The sequence below is a fragment of the Benincasa hispida genome, chromosome 1, assembly GCF_027475165.1.
Source record: "Benincasa hispida cultivar pf3 chromosome 1, pf3_genome.v1.1, whole genome shotgun sequence".
Taxonomy (NCBI): Eukaryota; Viridiplantae; Streptophyta; class Magnoliopsida; order Cucurbitales; family Cucurbitaceae; genus Benincasa; species Benincasa hispida.
The window spans coordinates 14,164,069-14,181,820 of NC_143478.1; the positions used below are offsets into that span (position 1 = coordinate 14,164,069).

Genomic DNA, 17,752 nt, shown 5'->3' on the forward strand with positions numbered 1-17,752 from the left:
TCCCAACTCTTATTTTCTCTCTCTTTCACGTGCCCAAACAACTTTCTTTTCTTTTTTTTTTTTTTCTTTTTTTTTTTTTACAATCCGAATCAAATATTCAGACAGAGGAAAAAAGTTAAAATATCACGTTGTTCCTATATATTTTGAAGTTTTTGCAAATTTAATCTTTAAAATTTCATATGTCCAATAATTTAAAAACATTATAAATCTAGTTGTTTATTATTTATTATTAATTTTAAATGTTATCGGTTAGAATTTTTACTATAGGTATTAAAATATATTCACATTTTATATTTTCTTGTATAAACATCATTATTATTGTATAGTTACTTCAAGGAATAAATTTAAGATTTATTAAAAATATATAAGGACTAAAATTGAAAAAATCTCAAAGTATAATGACCATAATGATATTTGAAAGAAAAAAAGGAAATTTTTTTAAGATTTCAAAATGTATTATTTTGACTTTGGATTAAAAAGTTTAAAGAGTCCTCAGAATTTATTTAAAGTATAACATTTTAAATAAAAAATATTAATTAAAAAATAATTTCTCCCTCGGCCATTCTTCCCTCTTATTCTTTAATTATTATTTTTAATTTAAATTTTAATGTAAAATTTAAAACGAAGAAAAAATTGCTTTATTTATTTATTTATTTTTGTTTCTTAACTATTTCCAATATCGTTGAAACACAAAGCTAAAAAGGTAATTTAAAAATGAAGAGAGAAAAAAAAAATAAATAGTGGATTTTTTAGCCATTGTTTTTTTAAAGTTTATTTGTATTTTGATTATTTTATATTTTATCTAAGTGCATATTTCAACTCACTTTTTGTTCCGTGGGAGAATGGTAGAAGAAAAAAGGATAATTTCACATGGACAGGAAGTTCATTCAATAAACATGTTATAGTACTATGCCTTGGTTGGTACCATTTAAAAAAAATTATCGATTTTATTTTATTGAATTAGATAAAGTCAACAAATTATCTTTGTATTGTGTATTCATTTTTTTGTTTGTTTGTTTTGATTTTTCTTCTTTTAAATTAACAGGTTTTAAACTTCTAATTTTTTAATTGATGTTAATGGATTAATTTGAAATTTAATCTTACAAAATCTGTAAACCCTAATTTGATCCAGCTTCACATACTTGAAAACAAATTGAAAAAAAAAAAAAAGAAAAGAAAAAAAGAAATTACACTGAAGAAAGGATTCTTAGCAGCGAAACAATCGATGAATCAGAAAAATCGGAAACCCAAATTTTCCACTTTCCACCCCAAAAGGAAACTGTTGTTTCTAAAATGAAAATCCTCTGTTCCTAAAGAACAATGCGCGTAGTGGGCTCCATTTTACATAGTGGACTTATATGCGCAACAGCTCACTAACCCCCATTTCTTTTCTTCATCATCTCCTCTTCAAGGTGAAATATTTGGTAGTTTCTGAAACTGGGTCGCCTCTGAAAATCAAACATTTCTCTGCCTTTTCGCCATGGCTGTGGGACCTTTAAACACCGCAATTTCTGTTCATTGACCCTCACTTCCATTTCTCCATTACAATAAAAAGAGAAGGGGTTTTTGCAGTTTGCAGCCACGCATTATCATCGTTGGCCGTCTTAGTTTTAGAGGGCCATAAAGCTTATCCTGCTTTTCCATGTGCGAACTTGGTTCTGTTCCGTTCTGTTTTTATTTTTCAAAAAGAAATTTATTCCCCCCACTAAGCTATTGAGTGTTGACCTTTCTAGTGCTCTCTTTTCTTTCTTTCTTGCACCGAATATATGCTCAAACTTCAAGGCTTGGAGGATTTCAGAGGAGATTTTTGTGCTTCCTCTCTTGTGGGTCTCTTTGTTTGTCTCTGCTTCTTTGACTGGACTCATCTTTTGCTTCTCCTTGGATCCAATTCTTGAGGCAAGTTGAGAAAAGCTGATCTTTGCTTTGCTTTGTTAATTATTATTGTTAATGTTGTTGTTATTATTATTATACTTCTCTTTTCTTTTTCATCATTTCATCTTTTGTTTTGTACTTGTTTATTGAGCTTACTTTCTGTAAAAACTTTGTGTTTTGGGTTGTGGGTTTATCTTTCTTAATGATGTTTAGCCTTTCAAGCTCTGATTTCCTTTGTGGGGTTACAGAAAGACTGTATCTTTTGCCCTATTTTCCCTTCTTCTTCTTCGTTTGCTTGAGTTTCTTCCACCTTCTGGAAACAATCGGAAGCCATTCTTTAGTTTGATGGCCATTTTTTTGCTTGATTCTTCGTGTGTTTCCCAATCTTTTGATTCCAGATCGCTTTTTCTCTTCCACAGTTCAATCCCATCTGAGTAAGTTTCTGATTTAGGAGATTCAGAGCAGGTTTCTTTCAGCTTCAAATTTATACAGTCAATCCTCAGACAAACCTTGAAATGATTGATAATGGAGGACGAGAGGGAGGATGGAAGTTCCATCACTTTGCATGTTATGTTAGTCACAACCCAAAACTCAATACCACATCTCATTTTCTGATCGTAGATTTAAGTTCTTGTTTTGTTTTTGGAATTGATGTGTAATGTTCTTCTTTTTCAGATTTTATGCACGATCTTATGATCTTACGAAAATACTTTCAATCTATGTTCAGGTCTTAAAGAACTACGTGATTTGGAGAGAGAGAGAGAATCTAGTCTTGTTGTGAAGTAGAGAAAATTTTCAGCCATTCATGATCCTTAATTTACTGGAGATAGGATATGGAACAAACATCTATTGATGCTCGGAAAGATCGACGAAGTAAAATTGGTTCTTTCTGTGACAGAAGCAAGGACGAGGAGTTGTTAGAAAATAGTGATTTGGGTCTGTCAAAGTACTCAATATCAAGAGGGTTGAATAAGAAGGTATTTTTGCCTCATGCATTATATTTGAAGTTGAAGCAATACCGAATCAGTAAAAGCCATGTTCATGATTCGGTTTTTAACTGTAATATAGGGTTAGACTTTAAGGTTCCGAAGTATATGGTGACGATAGATGAGAAATATCTTCGGCGATGCTTGGAATTGATTCAAATTAGTGCATCAAAGCCTGCTCGTTGTAATGAATCTATAAGCTCGAGCTCTGTGAAGACTGGTGCTCTGACTGAAAGCTTGAGCGCTGCTAAATTGCGAACGAGGGGGATGGGTGATATGGAAAGGTTCATTATCGCGTGCCCTTCAACAGGTGAGGATGGAAATACAGTTGTAAGCTCGAGCAAACTGTGGTATGTTGGTTCAATTATGGGAAGCAAGAGCATGATCAACATATTGAAGAGTCCTTTATTGCATCAACTCGGTATCACAGAGGAAACTTCAAACTTGATAAGAATGGACTTGAATGATATCAAAGGCTTCACAGGCAGCAATTTTATGGACTCTCCCGATGGTGTGGATATATCTTCATTGAAGAAGCTAGACAACGCAAAACCAGGAAACCGTCAAGATGAATCAGATGCAGCAAATGAGAGGTTTTTCTCCACACCCAGCAGAAATTCTTTATGTTCTGATCAGTCTTCTTCGAGTTCAGCGTCCACACCGCTTTGTCAAGGTATGCTTCAGTTCACATGGAAGGATGGAAGTCCTTACTTCATCTTCTCCGTAGACGATGAGAAGGAAGTCTATGTAGCTAGCTCATTGAAGGTCACATCGGCAGATAATAACTCTGTGGACTATGTTTATTTGTTTTGTTCCACAAAGAGCAGTCTAAAGGACCATGAGGTTAGAAATTGCGGACCCCGTATTGTTGGCAAGATGACGGTGTCGACTTCTTATAGTGTCTGTCCGAATAATTCAAAAATTGCAGATACTGAATTTGTGTTGTTTGGTGGTATTGAAAATTCTGACTTGGAGATTAATGCTTCAAACACTATCCTTAAGAAGAACAAGGTATTTCCAAGGAAGGTGGCTGAAGTATTTAGGACAAGTAACTCATCTAAACAAAGAAGCATACCTAACTTGAATAGATCTGGTGTCTTGAAGGATTCTTGTCCTTGGGAACCATACACGGATAAACTAAACAGCGTTGATGACTTAATTTGTGCTCGTGACCTTCCCCCCAATCTTGAATTGGCTGCCATTGTTGTGAGAGACCATCTCCCGGAAGATCGTGGCAGTAGAGTTGGAGGTTGGGGTTTAAAGTTTCTCAAACAGGTCAAGGCCAAACAAACAAACGATTCACTGGAAACCTCAATGCAGGCCGACTGTTGTGCACGAAACAGTGGAAAATGTTCAACGAGCATGGATATTCTTATCCCTGCTGGTCTTCATGGCGGACCTAGAACAAGGAACGGTGGTCCTTCCACCCTCAAGGAGCGGTGGAGATCGGGTGGACTCTGTGATTGTGGTGGTTGGGACATTGGATGTCCTCTAACAATATTTGAAGGCCAATCGGTCAATGGTGATATTTTACGCCAAGCAGACACGCAGGAGTGCCGGGCATTTAACATACATCCTAAGGTATACACACACACTCTCCTCTCTTTGTGTCTTTGTGTGTTTCGAAGTCGTGTGATATGTTGCTTCTCAGAGCATGGAAACCATGTTTAGCTAGATTTGTGATGAGAATGGAATTGATGTGTTTCAGGGTTATGAGAATGGTCCTCCAACATTGAGGATGGTGAACATCCGCGATGGCTTGTACTTTGTTCATTTTCAACCAAAACTATCACCTCTGCAATGTTTCTCGATTGCAGTGGCGATCGTCCATTCGCGAAGTCCCGGTCTCAAGCCCCGAAATGTACATGAGTTAAAATAGCTAGCAAGATCAATCGTAAGTTTAATGTAATAGTTGAATTTTTCTTACTCCATAGCAGAAAGCAATAGGCAAGTTTGAGCTTTTACACATGAAAATTAGAAGTTTTAACTGATTTGTAATTGTTTAAACGAAGAAGAAAAACCTCCATAGATTGTTCCATTTTTGACCCCTACAAGCTTTTCATTTCGATGAAACCCAGAAAACATAAACAGAGAAATAATTCAGTGCAGTTGATTCAATCTGATTTTGTGTTACTTTTATCTGAAAATCTTTGTTTAGAAAGGTATGAATTGGAAAAGTTCTAAACTTTGTTGTTAGATAAGTTTGTGTTCTCCATTTTCAGCTGTGGGGACATGTTTGAAGAGGAATTGGGTTAATGTCTTGACTTTTTTGGTTTTGAAGTTGACATCCAATTTCGTGTCTACAACATCTATTGTTGAGGACTTTTTGTTTTTATTTTTTATATTATAGTTTTGTAAAGGCTAGTTGTGTAATAATAAAATGATATGATTTTGGAAAGTTATTTGAATTGCCCTTTTGAAAACATGATTATGAAATTTTCCTTTTTCCAGTTACATTTTGAACAGAGATCATAGGTTTATTGATTGGTGTTACATTTTAAATTAAGTTAAAGAAAGAGTTTACGTAGTTGATTTGTTGACTTAAATAGAAAGCTTAAACACACTTGAATTTAGATGTTATTATTATGAACATTAAAAATCAAGATCTAGGTAGCATCTTTTCATCAAGATGTACAACTTCAACAACAAAAAGAATGATATATCTTTCTCTCTCGTATTTCTCTCCTTGGCTCCTAACTCCTTAAGAGCAATTAGTCAAAAGAAGGATGTTCTTAGTTGTAGAGCTTTGAGATCAATCTTTTAGTGTAGATTGATTGAGTTATACAATTTTTCAGTTAGTTGTTGTATCTTGGAGGGGATAGACCATAGAAATATCTGATGTACCGTGGTAATAAAGAGATACAACACAAATCGTAGATGACTTAATCTCTTGAAAGAGAGTAAGATATTCACGCTCTAACCTAATTGTTAACGTATTTGTTTTCTCAACATTAACTTCATTTTCCTCTATTATTTGATTCCCCATCAATTTCATGGATAGTCTGAGATGGAGTCTACTATTGAGAAATTAAATGAGAATGTCAAAGATCTCAACAAGTCATTTCGATTTAAAGGAGCACACTTAAAAGGGTATTTGGTGCACAATAAAAGCACACAGTTGAGTTCAATAGATAATTATTGTTTGGGGAGTTAAATTATTTAGAAAGTTAAATTGTTTGTGTTTGGATGTAGAGTTGAGTTGAGTTGGTAATTATTGTCTATGCTTGGGTGCTAAGTTGATTTAAGTTAGAAAGTCTGTGTTTGGAGTGTAGAGTTGAATTGAGTTGGGGTATTTAATGCAGTTTTTTTATAAATGAAATTGATTTTTTTTTTTTTTTTTTGTAAGATCAGACCAAGAAATAAGTCACTCTTACTTTATAAAGTTGTTTACTGTTGAAGACTGATTATTTCGTTTAGATGACCAAGGTAACTCGATATTAATCCTGAGCTAACTATGAACTCTTGTTTATTCGGAATTATCCTTAGATTTGCATAAGTGAGGGTTGGCTCAACAACGTCTGCTCAATAAGCCTCCCATTTCAGGGGTAAGACCGGGTAGATAGATGGGGACATAGGGTGCAAGACGGAATTCACGTCTACCCGATTTAGTGATAGAAGAAAGATTGTTCTCTTAATTACTAAATCTAGGTCTTGAACAAGGGGCCCCACCCTCTCATAGATTCAAGAGGGATTCAGTTTAGTGATTGGATCACAAACCAATTGTTCATTAGAGGATCACTAGAACTTAAGGAGCAAGATGTGATATTGGGGGTTAAACAACATATTGACCCAACTGTTATTACGAACAACCTGTGAAGGATCGACTTACCATGAGATTCATATGGTGCTTCGTGTCACCCTGGGAGTGACCTCCATTCGAAAAGTGTTTGTATTAGGGTTGACAACGAGACCGGGGCGAGGCGGAGGGGCGTCCTTAGTCCCCAGCCCCGTGGGGGAAATTGTCCCCCATCCCCGCCATTTGAAGACGAGGACAGGGGTGGGGATTCCCCATCGGGGAAACGGGGTCCCCGCAGGGTTCCATTCCCCATTTTCTCGAGGATAGAGTGGAGAGGGCCTGTTTTAGAAGCAGCGGAGAGGGTCGGAGGGATTTGGGCGAGAGGGGAGGGATGAACGAGAGGGGAGGGATGTTGCAGATTATAGAGAGCGAGAGGGGACTGGGGAAGGGATAAAAATATATATATAAATTCGGGGTTGGGGATTAATCGGGGTCGGGGCGAGGATACTGTCACCGGACGGGGCCCCGAATAAATTCTCCAGTTTTCCAACCCTAGTTTGTATGAGTCAAGATCAAGGTGAATGGAGTAAGTAGTCCATAGTAAGTGGGTGAAGGATATGTATCAAGCGTATCTTGCGATCTCTTCCGTTAGTTTGGACTGTGAGATTCCTATAACTACAATCTTATTAGGTAAACCCTTCATGAAAACAGCGAAAACTAGAAAAGACATACATAAAGGGTCTTTATTCGTTGAATTTAATGGAGAAGTTAAATCTTTCAATATATATGATGCCATGAAATTTTTGGAGTATTATTCTCTTTGCTCCATAGACACGTATGATGAAATTGATCACATTGTTGATTCTATATTATACAAAAATTCTAATTGTTTGGTAGCCCCTTCCATTCATTATGGTTTTGATTGGAGACTCATAATTCTTCTCATGCATCTCTTCACTTTTGCGACCATGATAATTCAAATAAAAAGCATGTTTCCAATTCTTCACTTCAAATTTGTGAAAAGAATGAATCTTCTTCAAAAGATGATAATTTGAATTCTTTCAACAACAAATTTTGCCAAAATGTAAATACTTTAAAAGTAGATTCAAATTTTCAAAACAAAAATTGTATAAATGAAAAACCTTCAACTGGTAATTCAAATTCGAAATTCAATTGTAATACCAAAAACAAAAACAAAGCTTCTAAACTTTTCCTTCTTTAAAAGAGAGCAAGAACTTGGGAAGTTGTTTCAAAACCCCCCAAGAAGCAAAAACCTAAAAAATCCAAAAATTTTGATGTTTCCTGAGAAACAGGAAAAATCTTCAAGGTGAACGGGCACATGCTCAAAATCTACAATGAATGGCATCTAAACCAAGTCTAATTGGGCTTGCGTTTAGCTAATCCCTCATATATTTGACACCCCTCTTCACCAACGTCGAGCAAATGACGCTAAAAAATTTTAGCAGGACAAAAATTTCTCTTTCTTTCTTTTCTTTTTCATTTTTCATTTTTCGTTTCTAATTTTTCATTTTTCTTTCTTATTTTAGCATTTCAAATAAATAGAATAATTGATTCTTCTCTTTTTCCTTTGTAGTTGATTTACTCAATAAAAAGAAGAAAAAGGAGCTCTTAAATAAATAAAATAAAAAAAGAAACAAAAGCAAGAAAATTCTCTATCATGTAAATAAACGATCAACAACAAAACTAGGGAAGTTTCTCTCTACACCCTTTCTCTTTTGTTTCTTGAATTTATTTGCTTATTCTAAACATCGAGGACAATGTTCCATCTTTAAGTCGGGGGTGGGAAACATTGCATGTTTTTTGTATTCTTTTGAGTATTCTTTGATTAACTTTAAAAATGAGCCTCACTGAAAATTTTTGCATGTCTGGAACCCTTAAGCATTTGAGCTTGGGTTAATAGATTGTTGATTACTTAGATTGATTATATAGATTTTGTGATTTTGTTCTGACATGTATGAATAAATTTGAGGCTTTGAATCATTTTGATAGTGTAATTTTGATTCTTTGAAAAACATGTCAATTGAATTCTTTATTCTTCAAAAGTCCATTTTTTTTTGCCTTGAATGCAATAAATTCATATTTGCATATTCAAGAATCTCATTCACTTTGATTCTATGCATCATTTGTTTTTATTCAATCTCTTGATTCTTATTGATGAAACTTTGATGACACACTCTTTCTAGTTAGGATACAAACAAAATTTTCGACCTTTTAAGTTTTTTCAAATAAAATTTTGAAACTCATCTTTCAAAAGAAACTTTCTTTTCCTTTTAACTTCATAAAGAAATCGGACACTTAAACTTTTAGATTTATTTAGAATATTTAAACTCTTAAAAATGTCATATCTACTTAATTTTATTTGTTACCCCAATAGGAAAAACTTTGGTCTAAGAACAACCATCTTATTTTAGAGTAGCAAGTCTAGACAAAGAGGAATAAAAACGGCCTAGTGTAAAAAAAAAAAAAAAATTGCTAGCACAAAAAAAAAAAAGAAAAATTTCAAAATTAACATAACCTTCACTAATGTGTGTGTGCATAGGTAGAGGTGAAAAGAGCTACCTTCATCGTTTTTCTGTTGGGGACCGCGAGAAAAGAAGATAGGTTCCCGATGATGCGAGTGTGAAAGCTATCCCTCTAAGTAAAAGAAATGTCAATTACATTTTGTGTGCGTGAGTTTAAAAAGGCACCCTGGTATTAGAATTGCCTCTCTCCAATGCAAGTTAGGTATCATAGATCGATAATAGGGCCTGTGTAGGACGAAGAGGAAATGAAAGTTGGATGTCTTTTTTCTATTAGTTTAGGCCTTTAAGTAAACTAAAACTAGGTAGTATTTTCTTTTATGATTTTGCAAGAAAAATATATTTTCTTTTCAAAATAAGCTTCAACCTTTTGTTAGCAAAACTTTGAATTTCTAAATGCTTGCTTATATCCTTACTTCCTTGATTGTTGAGAAAAGAGATGAGAATCAATTCATTGTGTAAGACACTTGAATGTATTGACCATTTGGATGTGAAGATGAAAATATGCCAACTTGAATAAGTCAATTTTGAATAAAATAATGAAACTTTGAATAAACAACAAACAATCCATTTTTGCTTGAATATATGCATATTTCTATTTTAGACTTGTTCGGGACGACCAAGAGCCAAGTTGGGGTATTTTGATAGGTCTTGTAAAAGACTATCTTTTCTATGATAAAACTCTAAATACTATCGTAATTATTTGCTTAAATGTCTATTTTGGTAGGTAAATTCCAATCTCGGCTCAACGAAGCTATTTCGAAAGATTTTGAGCTAATTCAAGCCAAATAACACCAAAAGATCAATTAACAAGAATATCCAGGATGAATTACCATTTTGCCCCTCAAGAGTAACAATTCAACACACTTCAGCAATGTTTGCAGCGTCGTGACGCTCCTCACAACACTGAGCCTGACGCTAGCTTGATGCTTGAAGACAAAATGCACCTATTTTCTATAAAATAGGGTAGTGTCGCAACGCTTAATCCAGGGTTGCAACGCTCCGAATATTCATAGAATAGTCCGCGCGCACGTGCACCTTGCGCAAAGAGAGAGTAGAAAAACTTAAATTTAGAGATTTCAAATTTAGAGAGCCATTCTTATAAATTTTGGAGAGATTCAATCAATTTGTATTTAATTCTTGTACCAATTATGCAACTATCAATGGATTTCTTAAAGAATTTCACCATCAATGAGTAGGTAATCCTTTTTCTTAGGGAAGACACTTTCTTCAGACTTTTCTTTGAATTTATTTCATGTAGTTACTTTCTTTTGATTGTTCTTCTTGAGATTTAGAATAAAATTGATTAAGAATGAATTGACAACTCAAGATTAATCAATTTTTATATACAAAAATTACATAGTTCTATAACAAATTTATAACTAGGGTTGCAAGAATTAATAGCCTTGATAGGAAATGTAGACTTCTTTTCTTCTTTTCTTTAAAGAACCTATTAATTCATAACATTCATGCCATCAATCTTGAATTTTTAGTCTTTTGATTTCAAGATTTGGAATAGTTAAGAAAACCCACGAGTTTAATGCATTTAGGGATTAATTGTGAAATGTCTTTAGGAAGCAATTAAGACTTTAGGAAGGAATTAAGACCCATATTAGGGTTAATTGTCAAATTAGCTAATTAAGACATTAGGGATTTATTCTTAATGAACCATTAAATAATCTATAATTGCATTATTCTTTGTTAACCCAATGATAGAATTGCCTAGTTTACATAAAATCCCCAAGATTTCATTTTCAATTGAATCTTATCTCATAATCTCTCTTACTTCTCTCATTAGTAAAGTTCCTATATCAATTCTTGCCTTTTCACTTAGTTAGTTTATAGTTCTTTAAAACAAACAACCTCATTTAATCTTTTGCATTTTGAAATTCTTTAGTCTATTTTAGGCCAATTAATAGAGGTTCTCTTGGGATCGATCTCTTACTTACTATTGCTACATGCTAGTTTTAGTTGTAGTTAGAGTATTATAAATTTCATTTGTTTTGGGTAAGATGGAATTTACGACACCTATTTTAGTCCAAACATTTATGCATGAATAGATTTGAAGAAACTTTATTAAATTGCATCATTTGATTGTTTGTTTTTAGATGACATTATGGATTGTATGCATGATCTTGATTGACGGTTAAAACTTGAGTCACGAGCCATGTAACTAAGCAAATTTTACAATGTGTGATTGAGTGTATTTTCTACCTCGCTCAGAGATGATCAAGGATTAAGTTCGGGGTGATTTGATAACTTATCTTTCCTAGCCTAATTCATGCTCCTTCCTTGATTTTATTGATTTATTTATTGGTTTTGCAGGTTTTGAACAATTAGAAGATAGACCAAACTATTAGAGTTGAATTGAAGCTAAAACGTGTCCAAATGAGGCTCTGGAAGCATCAACCGAACAAAGAGCCAAGGATTTGCAAAAGTGCCCTTGGAGCATTATTGCTCCTGCTTGGTGCTCAAAGGCAGAATGTTCCGTCTCATGGAGCGCCATGGCACTCGAAACTTTGGCAGAAGATTAGCCCTTTGTGCATGTCTGTGATGAAGGGAGCGCATTGTTTGGCGTAGCGACGCTCGGGGTCTACGCCACGATAAGAGCGTCCCTGCACTCGGCCAATGTTTATAAATAGGCACGATTTTTTAGGTCAACACACCTCCCGAATTCCACACCTTCACAAAGTTTTTCTACCTTCTTTCACCCTTTAATCTCTCTCTTACTCTTCCCCACTTATTTTCTTGCATTTCTTTACATTGTAGTGGAGATTTGCTCATGAATATGAGCGGTTAAGGTAACTACTCAACTTTGCGAATAGAATTTTATTTATCTTATTTGAGGATTGACCTTGTTTATGAATTATTGTTGTGAACTCTATTGATTTTTATTGAATTTATATAGATTGATATTTACAGAATTGATGCCTCTTGATGTATTGATCTTGTTTTTTTTTAACTTTTTATTGGGTACAATTTGAGCTGCATAATAAATAGATGCAACCAAGGTTGCACTTGGAATATATTTTTTTAATTATTTTATTATTTTTTAATATATATATATATATATATATTGAAAAATGATTAGGTACAATCCCATGTATCCCTTCTTATATATATAATAAAAAAAACCTTTTAAAAATTATTAAAAAAAAAAAAACTACCACAAGGAAAATTTTTATTAGGGGCAGTTTACAAACTCTCACACCCAATCATTATGATAATCAGGTTAACAAATATTCACGACAATTTTTAGTTTTTACATTTAGTATTTTTTTGGGGGCAAATTTGCCCATACCCTCCATCCTCCCGTTTCATGATTTTTTAATCGACCAATATATTATTACTTTATTGTCTTTTTCAAAATCGACACAAAACTAAGGTCGGAGATGTGGCGTTCAATCGTCTAACAACGTGCCATAATAAATCTCCACCAACAATCAAATTTTAAAAATAATAAATCTTACAAGTAATTATGCCAAAAAAAAATTAAAATTTCAATTTGCAACTACTTTACTTACATATTTTTTAAATTTTGTAGGTCCTTACTAATTCTTATAATTCTATTTATGCATGGTTCAACAATTTTAGAGTTTAGCATACTAATATCAATTATTGCATACCATGGAATCAGTATGAAATTTTGCAATGATAAATTATTAAAAATAAAATAATATTTTTTTAATATATTGGAACTAAACATAATGAATTATAGAGTAAGAATTTTACCTCTCTATCCTTCGATTCTCTTCTTTCTTGAAAGGTATTCATTCTCTATTACTATTTTATTGTATTCTATATTCGATTGGAATGATTTGTTTATTGATTCTATAAAACATTTTTAGGAATAAGTTTCTTTGTTTGAAATTTGGATTAGACAGAACTCAATCAAATATATGTTGAATTAAAGTCCGGTAGTGATTTCCCACCCTGATATTATTTGAGATAACATATGTTATACATGGATTCAATAGTTGACACTTTTTGATGACCCAACAATACTCAATTGAAAAAATAATTGTTAATACTAATAGGTAAGTTAGTATGCTTGTATAAATTAACATAAAGAGTTAGAGTTGACTGATAATATATATTTTCTTGTATTATTAAATAACAAAAAAAAAAAAAAATCAAACATTTTATGAATCAATTGAGACTTTCCAAAATCAAGTACATTTATAGGATAAATGTTATTTTTTAATTAAGAAAATAAATTATTGATTATAATTACACTTAAATAAAGTTCCATAAATTTCATTAATATAATTTTTTTTCTTCAAAGTACCAATTTGATATAGATTTGTGTCTTAAACTAAAAATGTAATAAAAGATATATTAATGTAAAGTTAGGAAGAAGAAATATTTATTTAAAATAATAATGCACTCATTTTTATATATAGTAGACAATTTTTTAAAAAAAATTATTGAAAAGAATTGACAACAATATTTTATTTAGGGTAAAGGTACTACCTAGGCTACACCTAATTTGGTGCAACTCTTTCTATAGATAGTAGAAAAATAAAATAAAAAAAAATGCAGTTATTTTTATACATGATGTGGATAGAGTTTGAACTGTTCAATAAATAGATGCAGCCAAGGCTATACCTATATTTTTTTCCACTAGATTGGAAAATGATTAGGTATAGTTCCATGTCCGTTTTTATCGAAATAGATTTTTTTTTAAAAAAATTATTTTAAAAAAACTATCATGTGGCAAATTTTTAATGAGGGCAATTAACAAACTAACACATGACCATTTTTAGGGTTCAGCTTTTTGTTTTTCTTTTTAATTTAGGCATAGCGAATTCCCCGACCAATGTATTATTACTATCTTTTCCAAAATCAACAATTAGAATGGCAGAATTAAGGTAGAAAATGTGTCAGGTTCAATCTCCAATGACATGCCATAATAATTTTTCTATAACAATCAAATAAAAAAAAAATTATTTCTTACGAGTAATTATTAAAATTTCAATACAACTACCGTGCATACATGTTGTTGAAAAAAATATTTTATATTTATTTTTGTTTAAAATAATTTTATGAAAAATTATTAATTAGTTAATAATAAATTCTTACTTTGCGCATTTTCATTTTCTTAATCAATTAAGATTTAAAGTTATATTTTTAAATTATCATTTAAATCATTCATACATTATTCTATTTCATATTTCAAATAATATATATATATATATATATATATATATATATATATATATATATATAGAAAAATAGCAACATATTTTTTTTTATAAGAACTAAAAAAATATTTTTATTGGACTATATTTATTTTAAAAATAATATGTATTTAGTAATAACTAATATAGTTTAACACAAAATAAAATATAAAAATATATTTTTGTTTTGGTTATTGATATTAGAAAATAATAGAAATAAACATTTTAAGATTACATTAGCATGGGAAAAATAAATCATACGTATAATTATTTGAAACAATATGAAAAAATATTACCATAAAATATAAAAAAAAATCAAATGTAACGGTATTGAAAAGAAAAAGAAATGATAAAATCATTTTTTTAATAGAATTTGAATATTTTAAATTTTAAATTTATAAATGGAAAGGAAACACGAATACCCTAAAGTAAAAAAAAAAAAAAATAATGAAAATAAGATTCAAGATATCATTAAAAAAATTAAGATATATTTATACACAACTTCTTTGAAATAAATTTATATAATAAATATCAAATGCATTTTATCTCTACAATTGAAAAAGAGAAAAAATCATAATAAATACATTTTCGTTCTTCTTAAAAAATATTACCATAAAATATAAACAATAATAAATGCAATCTAGCTGGTTATGGGAGGTGTGGATCGAAAATATTCAATTGCCCAGTAGGAGATTGTGGATCAAGAACCACGAATGTAGTGGAGTGGATTCATTACAATTAGGCCCAAAACTGACGCAGCCGCCTATTTGGGCCTGAATGAATTTTGGGCTTCAAAGCCCAAGTCCGTCCGTCATCTCCTCCATACTTGTGTATAAATATGGCCAAAACCCTAATCTTCATCATCAGACGGAAACGTTCCATCGGATTAAACATGGCCAAAACCCTAATCTTCATCTTCGTCTCTCATTCATTTTCGTTCTTCTTCCTTCGACTTCATTCTTCTTTTCTCTATCTCCATTTGTTTTGCCGTAATTTCTGAATCGCTGGTGATGTGGTGTCGAGGATTTTCTGTATTTGGTTTCTCGTCACCTCCCATAACCAGCTAGATTGCAGACCAACCTTACCCCTTTCCCAGATGATAACTTCGTTTATCATCTCTGTCAAGGTTGGAACATTTCTACATTGGTAATCACTCTCTTTTCTTATGGTATGTTGTAGAATGTTAGGGTTCAGGTTAATTTGATTGCTAATGGTTTTCGCGAGAAATTTGGTGCTCCCAGACTTAGTCATGTATCATCTCTTAATTTGAATGGTTTGATACAGTTACGAGTCTGGAAAATTGACCGAGCCCATCGTTACAAATGTGTGTAACATTTTTAGCTCACATCTGTTCCATTTGGTCTCTACATGACAGCATTGTTGTCAAGTTTACCACATTTCTCGTTAGAAATCTTCTAGGATCAAACATTACTGAAAAAAAGGGGATCAACCATAGGTGTAACTTTGAAATCTTATTTCTTATTTTATTCAAGGAATTGAAGGGGTTCTTCAAATTAAGATCATTATTCTATTTGTCAGTGTCAAAATTAAGTATCTTACTAAATGGATGTGGTATCCAAAACTAAGTTGCTTCGCACGTTGAGGGTTGATACAGTTGATATGGGATTTGGACTCTGAAGGGTTCTTATTAAAATTATGTTTTGGTTAACCAAGAATTCCAGGCCATTTGATCTATCAAAGTCATCTGATTAGATAGCCTTGAGGGTTGAAATTTTAGGGGTTATAGAGTTCTTTATTTTTGGAGTTACTTTTTCTTAGCTCAGCCAATTATGAGGTGGAAAATGGTTAGCTCAGCATTATGAGGTTGTAGATTGAACATTTTGACCTTTGGGATGGTAATGGTAATTTGTGGCATGTATTCTGATTTGTTCAATTTTGAACTACTTAACCAAAAAGTAATGACATTTTTTGGACTTACGGATCTTGAATAGATTTAATAAACCTAAAGTTCTTTAGATTTGATTTGATTTGGAGATTAAAGCAGGTTATGGAGGAAGTTTGGAAGTTATGTTATGTTGTCATTTTTACAAACCAATAGCTCAGTTTGTTGCCCATGTAGCCTCATGGGCAACAAACTACTTGAATAAGCAACATGTTATATACTCTACCATTCAAATTATTGACCAATTTGTTCTGTAATAGAATACTTGGCTATTGATTTGACTAAAATAGAGATGATTGACAATGATTAATAATATGAGGAGGACGTGACTGTAATAGAATATTTGGAGAAAGATTATTGAATAAATAATAGGGGTGGTTATTCAAATCACAAAAATCGAACCGCATAAAAAACTCAATGAAATTGAAAAATAAGTTTAAAGAAATTTTGAAACCGAATTAATTTGGTTTGGTTTGGTTTTACTTTTGAAAAATGAATTTGAAATTGAACCGAATTGATTTTAACTTTTATATATATATACACATATATTTAAAAAAAAGAGTAAAATCAAATTTAAAATTGAATTGCAACAAAATCGAATTTAAAATTGAATCGATTTTTTTTTAAATACAAAAGAATAGAACACGAATTTTTTAAAAAATTCTAAAACTGAATTTGAAAGCGGTTTTGTTTGATTTTACATATTAAAAAATTTGGTTTGGTTCGAACCAAATTGAACTGAATCATTTTTACCCCTAATAAATATAACTAAAAAGACAGATGGGTTTCTGTAGGTGTGGAGGAATTTCAGTGGATATGAGAGATGGAGGAAACATTCAGGTTGATGTGATTTAATCTGACTTTAGGCTGGAAATGCTTGTCATTTCTTTTGTTGATCTGTCACTCAATATATATAATTCAGTTAATTCCAGATTTCATGCTATGTCTATGTTGAATTGGATGCCGACACTCTGTCCTGGCCAGCATGTGATGTGACCGTTATGCTCCCATTATTATAAATACTTTTTGGAGTGAATATCAATTTATACATTTAAATTGGGAAGATTGTGTCTATTGAAACTTTGAATTAAGAATTTATCATTGAAATCCTAAATTTTAGAATTTATATCGATTTAAATCATGAATTTTAAGATTTGTATCAATTTAAACTCTAAACTTATAATCATATCAATTTTCATAAATATATCAATTTAAACTTTGAATATTCATAAGTATATTAATTTTAACTTTGAATATTTATAAGTATATTCAAGTAAAATATAATTGAGGGGTTTATGTATGTTTATAAAAGTTTAAATTTAAATTGATATAATTATTAGTTCACCGAAGCATTGAAAATTGAAGAGTAGTATTCACTTCACTCTCTCTAGATAATGGATTTCTTTGACTGAACTTTAAACATTGGATTTGTAGATCTATGTGTTCTAAAATGCAGGTCTTTTACACACCCCACTATTTCATTCATGGGAGGGAGATGAGACTCATTACTTCCCAAAGTGCGTGAATTGCACAAA

General features: G+C 31.8%; 1 protein-coding gene and 1 long non-coding RNA gene across 3 annotated transcripts; both read left to right on the forward strand.

Annotated features, from left to right (window-relative positions):
- Positions 1-1,189: 1,189 nt before the first annotated feature.
- On the forward strand, positions 1,190-4,976 carry LOC120091019 (cadherin EGF LAG seven-pass G-type receptor, putative (DUF3527)). 2 transcript variants are annotated; one of them, XM_090308339.1, is made up of 4 exons: positions 1,376-1,896; positions 2,292-2,444; positions 2,600-4,439; positions 4,567-4,976. In XM_090308339.1, exons 3-4 carry the CDS (start codon positions 2,706-2,708, stop codon positions 4,735-4,737), a joined length of 1,905 nt encoding a protein of 634 aa, XP_090164465.1. In that variant the 5' UTR covers positions 1,376-1,896; positions 2,292-2,444; positions 2,600-2,705; the 3' UTR covers positions 4,738-4,976. The 2 variants fall into 2 exon arrangements, with proteins under 2 accessions (XP_038904737.2, XP_090164465.1); XM_039048809.2 differs by lacking the exon at positions 2,292-2,444 and having other exon boundaries at positions 1,190-1,896.
- Positions 4,977-15,030: 10,054 nt separating this feature from the next.
- LOC120089961 (uncharacterized) lies at positions 15,031-17,280 on the forward strand. The gene is made up of 2 exons (XR_005485360.2): positions 15,031-15,460; positions 17,012-17,280. It is a non-coding gene; the product is annotated as an uncharacterized LOC120089961 (long non-coding RNA).
- The last annotated feature ends 472 nt before the right edge of the window (positions 17,281-17,752 follow it).